Source organism: Dermacentor silvarum, chromosome 3 (genome assembly GCF_013339745.2).
Source record: "Dermacentor silvarum isolate Dsil-2018 chromosome 3, BIME_Dsil_1.4, whole genome shotgun sequence".
Lineage (NCBI taxonomy): Eukaryota > Metazoa > Arthropoda > Arachnida > Ixodida > Ixodidae > Dermacentor > Dermacentor silvarum.
In genome coordinates this window covers 19,733,415-19,750,578 of record NC_051156.1, presented here as the reverse complement: position 1 = coordinate 19,750,578, position 17,164 = coordinate 19,733,415, and the positions used below count along the sequence as shown (strand labels likewise).

The 17,164-nt window shown below is 49.3% G+C and overlaps 1 protein-coding gene across 1 annotated transcript in view; it reads left to right on the top strand.

Moving 5' to 3' along the window:
- Nucleotides 1-13,499: 13,499 nt before the first annotated feature.
- Nucleotides 13,500-17,164, top strand: part of LOC119445364 (ephexin-1) — a 127,791-nt gene continuing 124,126 nt past the window's right edge. The window contains exons 1-3 of the mRNA XM_037709671.2: nucleotides 13,500-13,625; nucleotides 13,799-13,879; nucleotides 17,039-17,110. Of these exons, the coding sequence (XP_037565599.1) occupies nucleotides 13,623-13,625; nucleotides 13,799-13,879; nucleotides 17,039-17,110 (156 nt within the window). The 5' untranslated portion in view covers nucleotides 13,500-13,622. The remainder of the gene's footprint in view (nucleotides 13,626-13,798; nucleotides 13,880-17,038; nucleotides 17,111-17,164) is intronic.

Here is a 17,164-nt window from a genome sequence, read left to right as displayed (position 1 = left end):
CACAGCGAACCTGGCCGATCAATTGTGTCATAACCTATGAGATACCTGGCATAACCAAGCTCAACTCGGGCATAGCCAAGGCCGAACCTAGCTGCTACCAAGTTCAACCTTGACATAGCCAAGTTCAACCTAGCTACTACCAGGACACGCAATCGATCGGCCAGCTTCGTTGTGACTCGAGCTTTGTGCAGGCCTAGTGCAAGCTTTGCCTCCCCATTACGACGACAAAAGAGAAGTGAAATTGCACGCTGGAATAATTAGCAGCCACGCAGCCAGCTGTGGAAGAAGACGACGAACGCGGGAGCAGTGGCACGAGCGCGTGCCGAGCACGAGTACAAGCGCTAACCGCGGGGCGCCAACGAGCCAGCTGCGGAAGAAGACGACGCTCGAGCCAATGCTGATGATGATAGTTTCGTGAAACGCACGCAGGAGCAGTGGCACAAGCGCGTGCCGAGCATGAGTACGAGCGCTAACCGAGGGGTGCCAACGAACGAGAGGACGATGACGCTCGAGCCAATGCTGATGATGATAGTTTTCTGAAATGCACACGGGAGCAGTGGCACGAGTGCGCACCCGAGCACGAGTGGGGCGCCAACGAGCCAGCTGCAGAAGAAGACGACGACGCTTGCGCCAATGCTGATGACGATAATTTCGTGAAACGCGCAGTTTTTACGGCTGGCTTAAACAGCTTCGCTGTTAAAGGAAAACTGTGTTGGACCTCCCAGCATCCTTGCATAAATTTGGAAGGGGCTGATGCAACTGTGCAAAGTGGCTCACGTGAGGCCTAGAGAGCAGCTGCGATCACCACAACCAAAATCTGGGAAGTCCAAGCTGGGAGACGAGGTCGGCCTGTGGCTAATCCAGCTGCCAGAGACTAGCCCTTTGCATGCAGATTCTGTAGACTGTAAGATTGCAGCTGCTTACAGATTGCTTCCCAGTACAGAGATTCGAGGGACAGCATAAGGTTGGCAAACCTGTTGGGGGCTCCTGTTCCAGTAACTGTTAAGCACCATGTACAAGACCACGTGTCGCATCAGGGTCATGACCGTACAAGGGAGGTATGTTGCACAACCTGCAAGACATTGTATTCTGTCGTGATGCATTCATTGAACATACTGAAAAAGATTCTGAAAAAGTAATTGGAACAGAGCATGGGAAGGTCGTGTATATGCAATTGCAATTCAATGCACAACATAAAGTTGCATGATATTGTGACAGAAGCGAGATGGAGGCGAAGGATGTATTTACAAAATATATACAGAGGAGGCTAGGGCAAGGGACGTCCGATCCGGGCTAAGAGCTAGCGTCTTCATCACCGTCTTTGTCGCGCTGCCAAGCATCGCGTTGATCCATGTATGGATTGCTCCGTAACATCACTCTCCGGCGGCTGAAGCGCCGTCCTGGCGCTTGCTATGAAGGCGAGGAGCTAGAAGAGCAGTATGGCTTCGACCGGGAAACATGAACAACTTCAGTTGGCAGCGACGAGGTCGAAGAATCGGGATCCAGGAGTACAATTTCGTAATTTACGTCACCGAGTTGACGAAGGACCTTGTAGGGCCCGGTGTAACGTGAGAGGAGCTTCTATGATAGGCCAATGTGGCGGCATGGCGACCGTAGGAGCACCAGAGAGCCAGGCGTGAAGTGCACGCTTCTGTGTCGGCTATCGTAACGGGACTTCTGGGCTGCTTGCGAAGCAGAAAGTCGATCGTGGGCAAGTTGACGAGCTGCACGGGCTCTAGCTGCGACGTCACTGGCGTATTCAGTAGGCGAGTGAGGAGCCGAAGGAAGGAGAGTCTCGAAGGGCAACACAGGATGTCGGCCAAACAGCAGATAAAACGGTGAATATCTGGCGGTGTCATGCCGCGAGGAATTGTACGCAAAGGTAACAAAGGGTAACGTGCAGTCCCAGTCACGGTGATCTGGTGAAACATACATGGCCAGCATCTCGGTTAGCATTCGGTTCAGGCGCTCGGCCAATCCATTCGTCTGTGGATGATAAGCGTTGGTGAGCTTATGTTCAGTGGAGCAAGCACGAAGGATGTCATCTACCACTCTTGATAGGAAGTACCTCCCGCGATCGGTGAGGAGCTGCCGAGGGGCGCCATGATGTAGAATTACGTCGTGTAGGAGAAAGTCAGCGACGTCTGTAGAACAGCTTGTCGGTAAAGCCCTGGTGATTGCGAAGCGCGTGGCATAGTCTGTGGTGACCGCAACCCATTTGTTTCCTGAGATGGACATAGGGAAAGGGCCTAGAAGGTCAAGGCCGACGCGGAAGAATGGCTCTGCAGGGATATCAATAGGTTGTAGCTGGCCTGCAGGCAGCGCTGAAGGGCGCTTGCGGCGTTGGCAGCGTTCACAAGCTGCGACGTAGCGGAGCACAGAACGGTACATGCCAGGCCAGAAAAACCGGCGTCGGATGTGGGCGTAAGTACGCGAGACACCTAAGTGACCGGCAGTTGGTACGTCGTGAAGCGGGTGAAGAACAGTGGAGCGAAGATGGCGAGGTAGGACAAGCAGAAGCTCTGGGCCATCTGAGCTGAGATTACGACGATACAGAACGTTGTCGTGTAGCTCAAACAGGCGAACAGAATGGTCTGGTGATGGAGAGGTAAGACGGTCGATGATAAGCCGTATGGACATGTCTCGTCGCTGTTCGGTGAGGATATCATCCAAAGCAAGGATGGACAGTACGCAGGCGTCGGAGTCAGGTTCAAGAAGGTCGGGAGCATCGACAGGGTGACGGGACAAGCAATCAGCGTCCTGGTGCAATCGTCGAGACTTGTAGTGCACATCAAACGAGTATTCTTGAAGCCGTAATGCCCAGCGGCCGAGACGTCCAGACGGATCCTTCAGCGACGAAAGCCAGCATAGAGCATGATGGTCTGTAATTACAGAAAAAGTTCGGCCAAACAAGTAAGGTCTGAATTTGGTGACAGCCCACACTAAAGCCAAGCACTCACGTTCAGTGATGGAAAAGTTTCGTTCAGACGAGGACAGAAGGCGACTGGCATAGGCGATGACACATTCCTTGCCATGCTGTGTTTGGCCAAGGACAGCCCCAATTCTATGACCACTGGCATCAGTGCGAAGTTCCGTAGGCAATGAGGGGTCGAAATGGGCCAGTATTGGTGGTGTAGTGAGTAGGTGGACGAGGGCAGAAAACGAAGCTGCTTGTTTGGGTCCCCACACGAAAGGAACGTCCTTCTTCAAGAGTTCCGTAAGAGCGCGGGCGATGTCCGCGAAGTTCCGGACAAAGCGACGAAAGTAGGAACATAATCCTACAAAACTGCGGACGTCTTTGGCTGAACGCGGCACGGGAAATTGTTACACAGGTCGCACCTTGTCGGGGTCTGGTTGAACACCGGCAGCACTGACAAGGTGACCGAGCATAGTTATCTCGCGCTGTCCCGAAACGGCACTTGGCGGAGTTCAGCTAAAGGGTTGCTCTTCGGAAGACGGCAAGAACGGCCAATAAACGGATGAGGTGGCTCTCAAACGTAGGCGAGTAGACAATCACATCGTCTAAATAGCATAGACAGATGGACCACTTATCCCCGCAGCAGCGAGTCCATCATACGTTCGAAAGTAGCTGGGGCATTGCACAGTTCGAATGGCATGACCTTGAATTGGTATAGGCCATCGGGCGTAATAAAGGCAGTTTTTTCGCGGTCCATAGGGTCGACTGAAATCTGCCAAGAGCCAGACCGAAGGTCGATGGAAGAAAAATATTGGGCTCCATGAAGGCAGTCGAGGGCGTCATCGATACGAGGCAAAGGGTAGACGTCTTTATGAGTGACTTTGTTCAAATTCCGATAATCAATGCAGAAACGCCGGCTGCCATCCTTCTTTTTCACGAGAACGAAAGGGGAGGCCCACGGGCTAGATCAAGGTTCTATGACGTCTTTTGTAATCATTTTGTCGACCTCGTTCTGGATGACTTGACGTTCGTGATGCGATACGCGATATGGATGTTGGCGTATAGGAGTGGCGTCACCAGTGTTGATTCGATAAGCCATGACAGATGTTTGGCCTAGAGGACGGCCGTCAAAATCAAAGATGTCACGATAGGATGCCAGGACCCGGTAGAGATCTTGGGCTTGCGCCTGGGTCAGATCGGGAGCAATCATCTTGTTCATGTCGTCGAGAGACGAAGGCGCGAAGTTAGCCGAGCAAGAAGGCGGCGAAATATCGGCATCCAAAGTGACAATCTTGCAGGGGTCAAGCGCGGAAATGGTGGCCAGCGACATGCCTTGCGGGATAACCTGAGTCAACAGGCTGACGTTGAGAAGCAGCACGACCACCGTATTGTCAGCAACGGAAACAATGGTGTGAGCCAGGGCGACATCGCGGGCTAACAGGACGTCGATAATCAGAGACAAGACGTAGTCACGATCGGGAATGTCATGTGAAGACGTCAAAGTAACGTATGTAGCAGCTTGAGGCGGCAAACGAACGTGGTGGCGAGAGCATAAGCGTGGCGTTATGTCAGCTGGACTGTCGGGAGGATGGGGCAGCTCAAGCTGAAGAGCACCGGTCGCACAATCAATGAGGGCAGAATGAGTGGACAAAAAATCTAAGCCAAGAATAAGGTCATGGGGGCACTTCTCGATGACGGCAAATTCGACGGAAGTGGGATGACCAGCAATGCAGACGCGGGCAGTGCACATCCCAAGAACGGCAGGAGTCCCTCCATCAGCGACCCGGAGGATGCGGGAGGCGGCAGGCGTGAGCACTTCATGAAGGCGTCGACGAAAATCTGCACTCATTACAGAGATGTGCACGCCAGTATCGATGAGTGCAGAAATAGTTATGCCATCAACATCAATGTCTAACAACCTTCGTCTTGTCGGCAGCGTCAGAAGAGGATTTGTGGTGGCAGTCGTCAATGCAGCGTCACCTCCGGGCGCTGCATTGTTTAGTTTTCCTGATAGGCACGAGCAGGGTTGAAGGGGGATGACGGGCGGCGAGTCTGTGGTGAGCGTGACGATGGGCGACGGCCTGGAGGTGAGCGTGACTGGTGACCACGCTGCGACGGGGGGCGGCTACTTATCCTGGGGGAATCACCGTCGTTGGGGAAATACGTCTGGGAAATAGGCGGAATGTGGGTGCTCTCGGGACGGCGGTAAGGGGTAGACAGTGTTCGAGGCGCCAAGGACCAGCGGGTGGCGTAATAACGGGCGACGTGGCCGATACGGTGGCAAGTAAAACATATCGGTCGATCGTCAGGGGTTCGCCACGCAGCAGGGTTGCGATATCGAGTAGCGTATCGCTGCTCTTGATAAGAAGAGGGCGGACGCTACGAAGTTTGTGTTGGGCTGGCAACGGTGCACACAGAGTGAATGCCCATGTTGGCGAGCTCCTGCCGGACAATGGCTTGAATGAATGGAGCCGTAATCGAGCTCGAGTCACAGGCATGAACTGGAGCAGGGGTCATGGCCTCAAGTTCGCGGCGTACAATACGGGCCAGGTGATCTGGTGGAACCGACGGTTGTGCAGCCATGCAGTCTTTGCAAGAGGACGTTGCCGCCGTGTTGGGAAGCCGGGCAAACGAGTGGCCCATGCGCCGGCTTTTAGCCTGCTCAAAGCGCCGGCACTCCTTTATAATGGCGTCAACTGTAAAACAATTTCTACACATTAAAAGGTTGAAGGCGTCGTCGGCGATCCCTTCCAAGATATGCCCAACCTTGTCATCCTCCGTCATCTCGGCGTCGGCCTTTCAGCATAGCGCTAATACGTCTTCTATGTACGCGACGTAATATTCAGTAGCCGTCTGCGCACGTGACGCGAGTGTCTTTGTCGCGGCGATCTTCCGGCCAAGGGGCTTCCCAAACAATTCTCGGGAGTTTTTCTTTGCAGGTGTCCCAGCTCCCAATCTCAGCTTCGTGATTATCAAACCATACCTTCGCAGTGCCTGTCAGGTAGAAGATTATATTTGCCAACATCATGGTAGGATCCCATCGGTTGTTTTTACTCACGCATTCATACTGCGCCAGCCAGTCTTCAACGTCCGCGTCACCGGAACCGAAGAATGTGCCAGGATCCCGGGGTTGCACAAGCACGACCGTTGAAGTGGCGGGTGCTGATGCAAACGCTGTGTCTTCCGCTATTGCAGACAGATGTCCGAAACGACGGCCGCTGCGAAGTTCCGTTGTGAGGTGAGACGTACCCCGCACCTCCACCAAAATGTAACAGAAGCGAGATGGAGGCGAAGGATGTATTTACAAAATATATACAGAGGAGGCTAGGGCAAAGGACGTCCGATCCGGGCCAAGAGCTAGCGTCTTCGTCGTCGTCTTTGCCGCGCTGCCAAGCATCGCGTTGATCCATGTATGGATTGCTCCGTAACAATATGTAGCAATGTAATTTCTGGAGTTAAACATATACAAAATAAGAAGATCATCAGTATTTTATTCCATTACTATAATTTGTGAGGTCAAGACGAAGCACACATCTTCTATTTTGCTGTGCTCCTCACTCGTGGTGTGCGTCCTTAGCTCAGTTCTCTCTGTATTGCACCTCATTTGCTATATTTCTTTCTTGAGTACATTTTTTTTTGCCTGTTTTCCTTCCAAATGCCTTTTTCTTTATTCATTTGTTAGCACTTCATAAAAACAAAAGTGTAGCCAGGACAGAGCTACCCTTGTTTTGGATTGCTGCTGTTCTGTCATGGTAAGCGTAATGGTGGTTTCTGTGACTACAACTGGAAACAGGATTGCTCCAATGCACTATGTCAACCATCGCAATCCCATTTATGGCGCCTGTTATCCACAGCCTGGGTAAAATGGCGCTGCTCTGCAGTTTCTGCATTAGCCCCTGTAATGTCATGAATTTTTGTCTTGGCTAGTGTCCAAATAAAATTATTTCATTGTGTTTGAAAGGTGGGCAAAGAGTCAACCTGGAGACTTTACCTGCTGGAAAATTAGCAAAAATGCTGTGAAATCTACGATGTCACACTGATCTCATTGATGCCATGGTTTGCACATGAGCTTCATGAAGGAATGGCTGGTTCATTTTTAGGCTAATTATTTCTTTTTGTCTGTTTACCTGAAAAGTGTTAAGTGTAGTTTTGAATGACACGTCACAAGCCTGGACTGATTCTGCATTTTCCTTTAGTTAAAGCTTTCCTTTGACGCTCCCTGCAGTTCTTGCACTATTCTTGGGCCCACCATCATGTCATTTGATCTCGGTAATGACCCCATTCTTGGTCGCAAAAAATGCACTCTGGTGCAAGTTGATGGGAGGGGATATCCAAAAAAGTTTATTTACTTAGATTTAGGCATCCCAGGTGGTCAAGATTAATCCGGCTTCAGCATGCCTCATAATCATATAGTGGTTTTGGCACGCAACACCCCAGAATTTATTCATTTATTTTGACTGTGTGGTGCACATTAAGAGAACCCTAGGGGTTCCAGATGGGCACAGTATGCTGTCTTTCTAGCTTGCCTGCTTTGGATTGCATCACTGACCTCGTAAGCATGCACATGTGTCTATGCGTAGTGCACCCGACTGTTTCCCCCTGATGGCATGTTGGCTGTAATAAGTGCACTACTACTATCAGGTGACATGGTGCATCCCACATTGCATTTGAAGTTAGTGAAGGCACTTATTGGCGCAGTTGTTCCAAGGCCTGGTTCACGGGTTGCATCCATTGCCAAAAGCTTTGAGCAGCTCAGCTTGGCCGAGCCCACCACCGTCGGGAGGAGGCCGACGACAGTTGCAAACCGTCGATCGTTCCGAGCCACATCGGGCATTGTTCGACCCTCGGCAGTGCGGAGGACCCATTCAGTGCTGACGCAGAAGAAGCCACTGACTGCCGTGCAGGTGGCCGTGCGCAACTTGGAGGCACGCTGCACCAGCCCTGCCCCCAAGGAGACTCGGGCCAATCACTCCTTCCTGTGGACACGAGACGACAAGGGTACTCCGCTGCCATCGTGATTTTTCTTACTATTAACATTGCATGGGTACAGTGCCGTGGAATATGTAGACCAATTAGTCAACCAGGTAAAAAAATCGATCATCAAAAACAAGTGTGAGCAATTGTGTGTCAGTACAGTTTCATTGGCAATAAGTGTGTTATAACTGAATTGTAGTAGCATTTTGCTGTGCCTAAACAAATACAATGCTTGTCACTTGCATGTCAGATGAACTACCACAACAGGAAACTACACAGAATCTTTCAACTCAAAGTGTTGGATGTAGTGTGGTAAAACACACGATTGTGATGTTGCAGAGCTCCAATATGGCGGATCATTAAGCAGTGCCTGTGGTGAAACAAGCAAGTGAGTTGCCAGGCTGACCCGCCTTTTCATTCTTCATGTTAGTTTGTCTTTTAATGTGACTAACTGTTTAGTACTACATTGAAACCTTGTTCATTTGACCCTCATTAATTTGGAAAATCGGATAATTCGGACTCGTCCTCTGGTCCCGGCAGGTGCATGCATTATTTAATGCAATCAAAATCTCGTTAATTTGGACATATTTGGCCGCACATCGGTTAATTCAGACAACTCTCGGAGCTCGGTGAGTTTGGAGCGGCATAGATGTGAGACACAAAAGAGCAACAACGGCATCCCACCGAACTGATCTGCATCGCCATACGCATTGGTGGAAATCGTGCGTGAATGACAGCTACGCCGCAAGACTGTGTGCACATTTGTGCCTTTATTAAGCCTTTATACTTGCAATTAACCACCATGTATAACAGCATGCCTTCATTATTTTGTAGTCGCCATTCTTGATCGTGTTGATAGCCGCCACAGTTTCATCCACAGCGGTTGCAGCAAACAGCGGTTTCGTTTTGACCCGGTATATATGTTGGCCGCGTGCCTTCATAACTGTGTAGTCGCCATGCATGACCGCGTCAATAGCTGCTGCGGTTTAGTCCGCAGCAGTTGCGGCAAACCGTACATTTATTTTGACTCATTGAAAAGCTGTCGGGTTGAAGAGCACTGACTACACTACAATGGACGGACGATCTGTTGGCAAAGAGCTCACTGGCGAAAGAATAACCAGGATGAGTGCGTGCACGCAGTAGTGAAAAGGGAGTCGCGAGGCGTTCGCTGCTGCAAGTGTCAATCAGTCACAAGATGACGTGAATTAACAGCTTCTGCACGAGACGTAAAGGTACAGGTTGCCAACTTAATGTTAAAAACCGTGAAAGTTAGAATATTTCTTTAAAATAGTAAATTTTGCCTTTATTCGAATGTAACGTCAGGGTCGAGTTCAAGCAACAAAAATTATGAAAAAAAAAAAACTCGCGTTACAATCGAATAAATATGGCATTGATGCATATATTTCATATGCGTACGTACAAGCACCTTCCTAACCGTTCCCAACTGAAACAAACGCACGCACAACATCCGGTTGTGAGTAAACGAGAGCTTACGTTACAGCGGAACGTTATACCAGTGGCGTCTACTTTAAGTGGTTGGTGCAGCCACGACGTACTGAGATGTTGTAGTACTATCAAAGAGCATGCCACAATCAGTTAAACACTGTTCCGACTGTGTACAATCAATAAGCGCGACAAACGCCCTCGACGCTGTGCTACCGCGGCTACGCCAGCTTAGGCTTTTGACTTCTAGCAAGATGGTGGCGATTGGCTTCACTTTTGGAGAGCCACCTCCACTCCAGAAGTGCAAGTATACAGGAACTGACTGTAGTGATGTAGTCATCACTATAGTCATAATACTGTATTGACGGGTAGCAGCATCCGGTCCGGAACCTTTGTAATAGCGAACTCTCCTATCTGGTTTCAAAGCGCCGTGGAAAAGCGTTGGGCTCGTAATTTTGGGGTCGTGAGTTCCAGTGGCGCACCGACGGGGGGGTGATTCGGGGGTTGTAACCCCCCCCTGAGGCCGACTTAACCCCCTCTTTTGTTTAACCCCTTTTCTTTCCTTACGCATTTCAGTACTGCAACTAAGATGTAAGACGCGCAATCGTCTGCACACTCGCAAAAAGCACATTTTTTGACAATTTCCCCCGAAGAAAGTGAAATTAGCGCTGTTTAGATGGTATTGGCCAACTGTCAACCCCCCCCTGGCAGAGATCCTGGGTGCGCTACTGGTGAGTTCAAACCTCATTCTGGGAAAATTTTTTTATGCGATAGGGCATTACTTGGCTCATTGTGTGACCCCGCCATCATCAGAAATCCGTGGCAGAAAAGCCATGGCAGAAAAATTACACACAAATTGCGTCATCTTTATCTAACTAAAATAGAGAAGTGGCCACGGTGAGGATTCAATCCTCTGCCCCACTGCCACTGCTACCACTTCACGAGGCACTAGAATCGACTTGGCGTTCGAGAACATGCCACGCACAGCGCACGAAGATACGCATTTACATACTACTCCGATCACAAGGTCATGCTGCTGTCGATAAACTTAGACCTACAGACACCATCACTGGAGCCCATGGACGATGACGACGAATATGATGCAACACACTTCAAGTACCTGTCAGATGAAGACTGCGACATCTCCCCAGCGTATGAGGTGGAGTTCGCCTACGAGCTCGATAAAGAAATGTAGTGTCAACACCATGGTGCTGCTCGGAAAAGTACTGTCATCACTCGGCAAAGTGGTGTCATTGTGCTGAAAAGTGGTTTCATCGAGCAAGAACACTCAATGTGCATGAAACACTACCTTAAAGGGACACTAAAGAGAAACCGGAAGTTGAGCTTAACTGGTAGATTATCCTTTCACGATCACAGCCATGCCATTCTTACTGCAAACAGATGTTTAATAAGCAAGAAAATAGCGAAAAACTGAAGGATAGGTGCTGACGCCCCTTCGAATTTCCCACACTACACGTTCGTGACGTCGGAGATTACAAATGCAGGCAGGTCGCGATTGGTCGAGAGCGATTTATCGCTGTTAATAAAACGCAAAATGAAATACACCTTAAACGTACATAAACAGCATTTGCCAACTTTTTAAACCGTTTCAAGCGAGGAAGTACAAGTTTAGCACAAAATTAAATAAGAAAAAATGGCATGGCGATACATCCGGTCGTGATAGTTTCGTAGTTTCGTTTTTAATCGTCGCGCGCGCCTGTTCCGATCTACGGTGTTTAGTTGCGTGTTGCGTGGCTCGAAAAACGTCGACTTCGCGGGAAACAGCCAGAAAATGCCTCGTGTGTGTAGTGTTGAGGGCTGTATAAATGGCCCAAGGCGCTTGCTCAGGGGCAGTGGCAGTGTTGACTCAATTGTGTCCTTTCATGTGGTGTCGCGCGGTGAGCCCTGGCTCCCCGGCATTTGCAATGGCTCAGTGCTCTGCCGATGATAAAACGGCAAAAGAGCCAGAGAAACCGATGGTGTGCTCTCTGCATTTCTCGCCCTCGGATTATGTGTATAATCCTGCCCTCAGAAAGTATCTTGGCGTGCCCTAGAGGCCAGTCCTTTCTCGAGCAGCTGTTCCCTCAATGTGGCCTTCATCAAACCCCCTACCAGTGCTTCTGCAGCAGAAAACTGGCAGCTCGGTGAGTGCTGAATGTCATTAAATAAAGCCACGAAATAACCATACCGAGTACGTGCGCAACTTTCTACGCTTGTTTTGTCGGGAACATCGTCGCCTGGTGGACCGGACACACGCCTTCCGTCGACGAAAACGAAGCTTTGCTTTCCGCCGGCGCGGCCGGCGGCTCACCGCCATTGCACGTGGAAACACCTACCGCTCGAGCATGGAGGATCATTTCGCGCTCCGTTTCACTGAATATTGCTGACATCCAGTCCTGCTTCCCTGGCAAGCTCTTCGTTGCAAGGTTCAGCGGCAGCAACGGTATCCATCGCGGCGAACGCAAATGCAGCGACCATGCATGCAGCCATGATGCATCCAGCGCCTCGGCCGTTTACGCAAGCCGTGACGTATCATGGCGCATTCTGATTTGCTGAGAGCAATGCAATCTGTGACGACACTGCTTCAGCGCCAAATCTAGGGTGAGAGAAATTGAGGAAGAGATATTTGGTCTTTGTTTACGAATTTCTCCGCTATTAACTCATATTTTGCACCCAACAAAAACTGCATGCATTCCTGAAGGTCCCTCTTTTATTCCAGCTGAACTTCCTCTTTCTCTTTAGTGCCCCTTTAATGAGAACTCGCAAATAAAGCTGAGCTGAGAGATTGCAATATGGCCGATTTGTCGTCTTGCATTGTTGGGACCTCATAAGCAGCTACATTACACTTGGAAACGTAACTCAGCAGCACTAAACTCAGTAACACATTTAGCGACAAGTAATGCTCTCGCATTTACACAAAAATTCCTTAGGTGCCGCCATATTCTTTTTTTAAAGGTTGCTGCATTATCTTTTTCTCGTTTGACAGCTGCTGTACTTGTTCTTTTGTCCTTTGCTTCACCACCACGCCTAACATGGAGGGCTCCTGCCAAGGGAAGTGAAGCAACCCGTTTCATAGCCCAGGTGGGGGCCTTGGGTAGATGCTGCTTTAGTGGCCTCAGACCAATGAATAATGACGCATTGTTACGCTATTACTGTGCGCTTCAGTGAGATGGGCCCCTGCATCCACTGACTAGCAAAACTCTGTGCACTTTATACGCGATGGAATAAAAATGGACCCCCTGAATTTAGCAGTGAGGTAGCCCGACAAAATAGTGTATATGCTATTAGGATGGGCCTCCTCACTGTAGTGAGTGCCAAGTATACAACCTCCTTGAGTGCCCCTTGCCATCGGTTAGGGACGAACGGAGCAAGGCGCATACTTCTCCGTAGTCCCTAGGCGCAGTCCCCATATATCTTTCTCGCAACTTACACGTGCACACAAGCGTCGGGCAAAGGTGGAGCTCTCTCTTGTCTGCGCCGTTGACAAAATGGAAATGTGCGTTGCAGCAAACAGTAGTTCCGTTTTGACTCGGTGCGTACGGTGGCCACATACCTTCAGAACAGTATGGTTGCTGTCCATGATCGCGTTGATAGCGACCACAGTTTTGTCTGCACCAGTTGCAGCAAACAGTAGTTTCGTTTTAACTCTGCGAATCCCTTGAGAATCAAGAGTGTTGGCTACATCGCGATAGGCGAACGATCTGTTGGCACCCAGCTCACTCACTGGTGAAAGCATAATCGGGATGTGTGCAGTAGTGAAAAGTGTGTCCCGAATCAAGATGCGTGCCGCGACCACCCTGGAAAGGAAGTTGCAAGGCCTTCGCCGCTGCGAGTGCTAATCAGAAACGAGATGACGAGAGCTGTAGCTTCTGCACTGCTTTTGTGCAAAATAAAAATGGGATTAGTTGATTCATTCAGTAAATAAAAGCGTGTTGACGTAGTAAGCATTTGTTTACTGCTTTCTTGATACCCTCAATAATTCGACATTCGGTTCATTCTCTTTGGACACATGAAATTCAAATTAATGAGGTTTTACTGTATTTACAATTTATGACAAGGCAATGAATAGCATAAGCCACAATGGATACAAACTTGTAGTTTGCCAGTTTGTCGCGGTCAGCCAGTCGGCACCACCGGTCCTTCGACTGCCCTGCGACATTATTAGTATAGAGGAGTGTACTTGTGCCACTAGTCCATAGTACGGTGGTGAAATTCATTGCTTTGCTTCAGTGAACCACTGTGGAGCACGGCAGAGAGTGACAAGCCATATGAGGACATCACTTGGGAGATGGTGAGTAGACTCTTTTTACCACTAGTTGGCACAAGTCTTGCCAAAACACGAGAAGCTCTAAACTGTGTAGTAGGCCCAGCCACTTTGTTGAATTCACGAGCTGATTGGTGCTGAAAGTCTCATTTCTGTGCTGGTGGATGCTTAGTGTGATCGTCTCCTATTTGCTGGTGCAGGTGGATGACAGCAGTTCATCATCGACCACGTACGAGCACCTGTACGAGCCCATCTACGATGTCCTCGACCACCAACTGCCGGTGAGGCTTGGGGGCTGTCACTCCGACAAGAAATATGGTTGAACTTACAATGCACACAAGCATAACCCTGGTGGGACACGAGTTCTTTAGGGACAGTAAACCTTTCTCATCTCTGGTATTTTGTAGTGAAGGAATTCCAGCATAGGCCCTTTTTATTCAGATGCGGTCTTTGTGGCATGCAAGTCTCCAGGCTATGAGACATTCTTGTGCCCTGCAGGCACCTGAGCTCGAGCATTAGCTCTGCCAAAGGAAACCACTGTAGTAGATAGAACATTCTCTCTGTTGCATTTTTGTAAACCGTTCTGAAAACATTTTCTTGCGATTATATGGACACTCAAAAGAGGTTCCGTATAGAGTCCAACGGTGATGAAATCGTCACCGTGCGCCGTATGCTGTATGTGTGCCAAAAGAAGGAGGGAGGGGAGGCGACGTTTAGCTGCGGCACCAAGTGCGTATTTATATAAAAACTTTTCGAGGCAAGAAGGTGGTAAAGACTTCCGACGCTGCTCGATGAGTGTCCCGTTCTGATCTCGTCGAAAAACTCCGATCCGCCCCCAGAGGCACCGGCATTAGTCACCAACGCCGCGTGCATACCGTGCGAACGCGGGCAAAACGCCGACGGCAGTCGACAACAGTTATGCGCGTTGCTGGTGCTGCTGCATGTCCAAGTTTATACAGCTGATAAAAGTACTATCCGTAGGGCCCTTTCACGCTTGCGACTAGGCGAGGTCGCGCGACCAAGTTAGTCGCAAAGAGACCAGTCGCAAGTAGTCGCAAATGGTCGCTTTTCTCGAAATGCGACCGTTTTGGATCAGTCGCTCACTGCTCGATTTTTCAGTCACGCGACCGCAGTCGCAGAACAGCTGAACCAATCAGATGCGAAGGAACATGACAGTCCGTATATGCTGACGCTTATTTTACGCGGCGATGACATTCAAGCAGACGTGAATGGCATATCATGAGACATTTCGGTTTAGCGACTCGTCGGTCGCATTTGTCAGTGTGAACATCGTTCGTCTTGAGTAGCTTTCTGGTCGCCAGTCGCAATCGGTCGCGCGACCTCGCCTAGTCGCAATTGTGAATGGGCCCTTACTCCGTATAGCTCTCTACTAATTTGCTATTGCAATTGATGCTTTGCCTTTCGGGTGAAACTGCAACATTTTTTAACACGAAAGTGTTTTATGCCGGGTTTCACACTGATCTCTGGCAACGAATGTAACGGATGTCAATGTGACGTCGGCTCTGGCGCCGCTGCCGAAGTACTGCATCATGACACTAACGTGCGCCGACAAAGAGCATTTCGGTAGTCACAACGGTGTAGCCATAGAATAAAGAATCATGTGTAAACGTATAGCTTCGTGACCTTGTAAACTCATCATTTTCAGCGAAGTACTGTGTAATAGGCGCAAGTTGGAGTACGCTAGCGCAAGACAGGGGTAATTGGAGATCGCAGGGAGAGGCCTTCGTATTGCAGGGGACATAAAAATATAGGCTGATGATGATGATGACGGTGTAATAAATAATAAAATAAACATTATTAAAAGTGTGCGACGCCAGGATGCGAACCCAGAACCTCTAGTACAGAAGCCCAACATTGACACCATTACGGCACGGACGCATGCACAGACACGCACCTTAGAACACCCTTATCAATTTCTCGCAGGCAAGTTAGCGCGTAGAGACGCCTGGCGAGTTTCCACGCCGCTCACCAACAGGACGCGCACGAAGCAAACATGCAACACGGTTGCCCACCCACAAATCGTGCGCCTTTCGTTGTAGCGCACCACAAGTTTTTGGAGCAAATATGCAACAGCTTCTGTGAAGACTTTCGTGTTCTACCATTTCCTATGAAAGAGGAATCAACCATAATTTTATTCAATAATTTTCCTTCAAGTGCCACGACACGCACTTGAATCACATGCACTCTTCACTGGTACACGGGTGATTTGGTTCTGGTAATACCTGAACAGTGTGCATGTAGCCCAAAGTGAACAAATCAACCGACATCAAATAAGGAAAGGCTTGTTGACCTGTTAGTAGTAAGTATACACAGGGTCTTTGAGGTAACTAAACTGCTGTGTGGTGTCATCTGCTCTGTCTACATTATGTTGTCTACCTCGCAAACGCTCCAGTTGATAGCTGTGGAGGCACTACGTCACGCAGGTTTCCAGATGGATCCACAATTTTCTATGGAGTGGTATTGACTGCCCAGCGGAGGGATCTCAACTTGAGATCCACTCGATATCCGCCACTGGAACAGTCATGCTCCAAAAAGGGCAGAAGAAAGTTTTGCTTTGCAAGTGCTTCAAATCTGCCACTAGAATTCAGCAAAGTGTAGTTGAGCACTTGAAGAATGTCGGGTTAGACCTTGAAAGTGTAACAAGTGTCTGCAACAAATAACTAATGGCCCCCAGAGGACTTGCTGCTAGGTTTGGGTGATCCAGTAAAACAAAAGTTTTCAACCGAAATTCTATAGTCTGGAAATTACTATACTTGACTGCCCTTCATACCTTAGTGTGGCTCACAATAGTTGTGTGTTCGAATGTTCAAGAAATCTGAAATGAAGAGTTCTCTGTAGATAAGAATGGACAACTGGCAGGACTTCCAGACACAGGTGAGCTGTCCAAGTAGATGAATGAACGACTGTTGAACTAACAGAAGTTGACCCTATATGTGGTCTCCAAATTGCACCTCCCAGTGATGGCTTTCTTGTAGTAGTGAGCACCGATCTCAAAGGCTTGTGTACTGCAGGTGTTGGAAGCGATTGCAGAAGCACGTCACTACCTATGTCCTTCCTTTACAATGCTTTTCTTGCACATGCATCTCCAACAAACGTGCTCAAGGTCTCTAGAACTGTGCAAGCCATCTGCTAGTGAAGTCTGGAAAGCTTGTGTTTGGCGTCTGGGGCCCACCGTGAAGGGGCACACATCCTGTCAACCTGTGGCACTGGCGTGCATTTTGTTAAGTGACTTTTACGGGTTGGCTCATTTGTTGTTTAGGCACATTTGAAAGATTATCCCATAATGTCTTTGGTGAGCAGGTTGCATTTACTGCTTAACCTGTTTTGTAGGTAAGCTTTAGTGAAAGCTACTCATTATGCCTTGGCTTTGTTGAGTTAAAGGGGCATAATAACACCGCTAACCGCAAACTGTCTCGTAGGGAAACCAAGAGGATTGCGGCAGTGATATCAGGGTGGAGATATCATCGCACTGCACCGCCAACCTACCCAAGGTGGGCATTCAATCCGAGGTGGCTTCAAGCTGAGTACACCTTGGTGCTTGAACA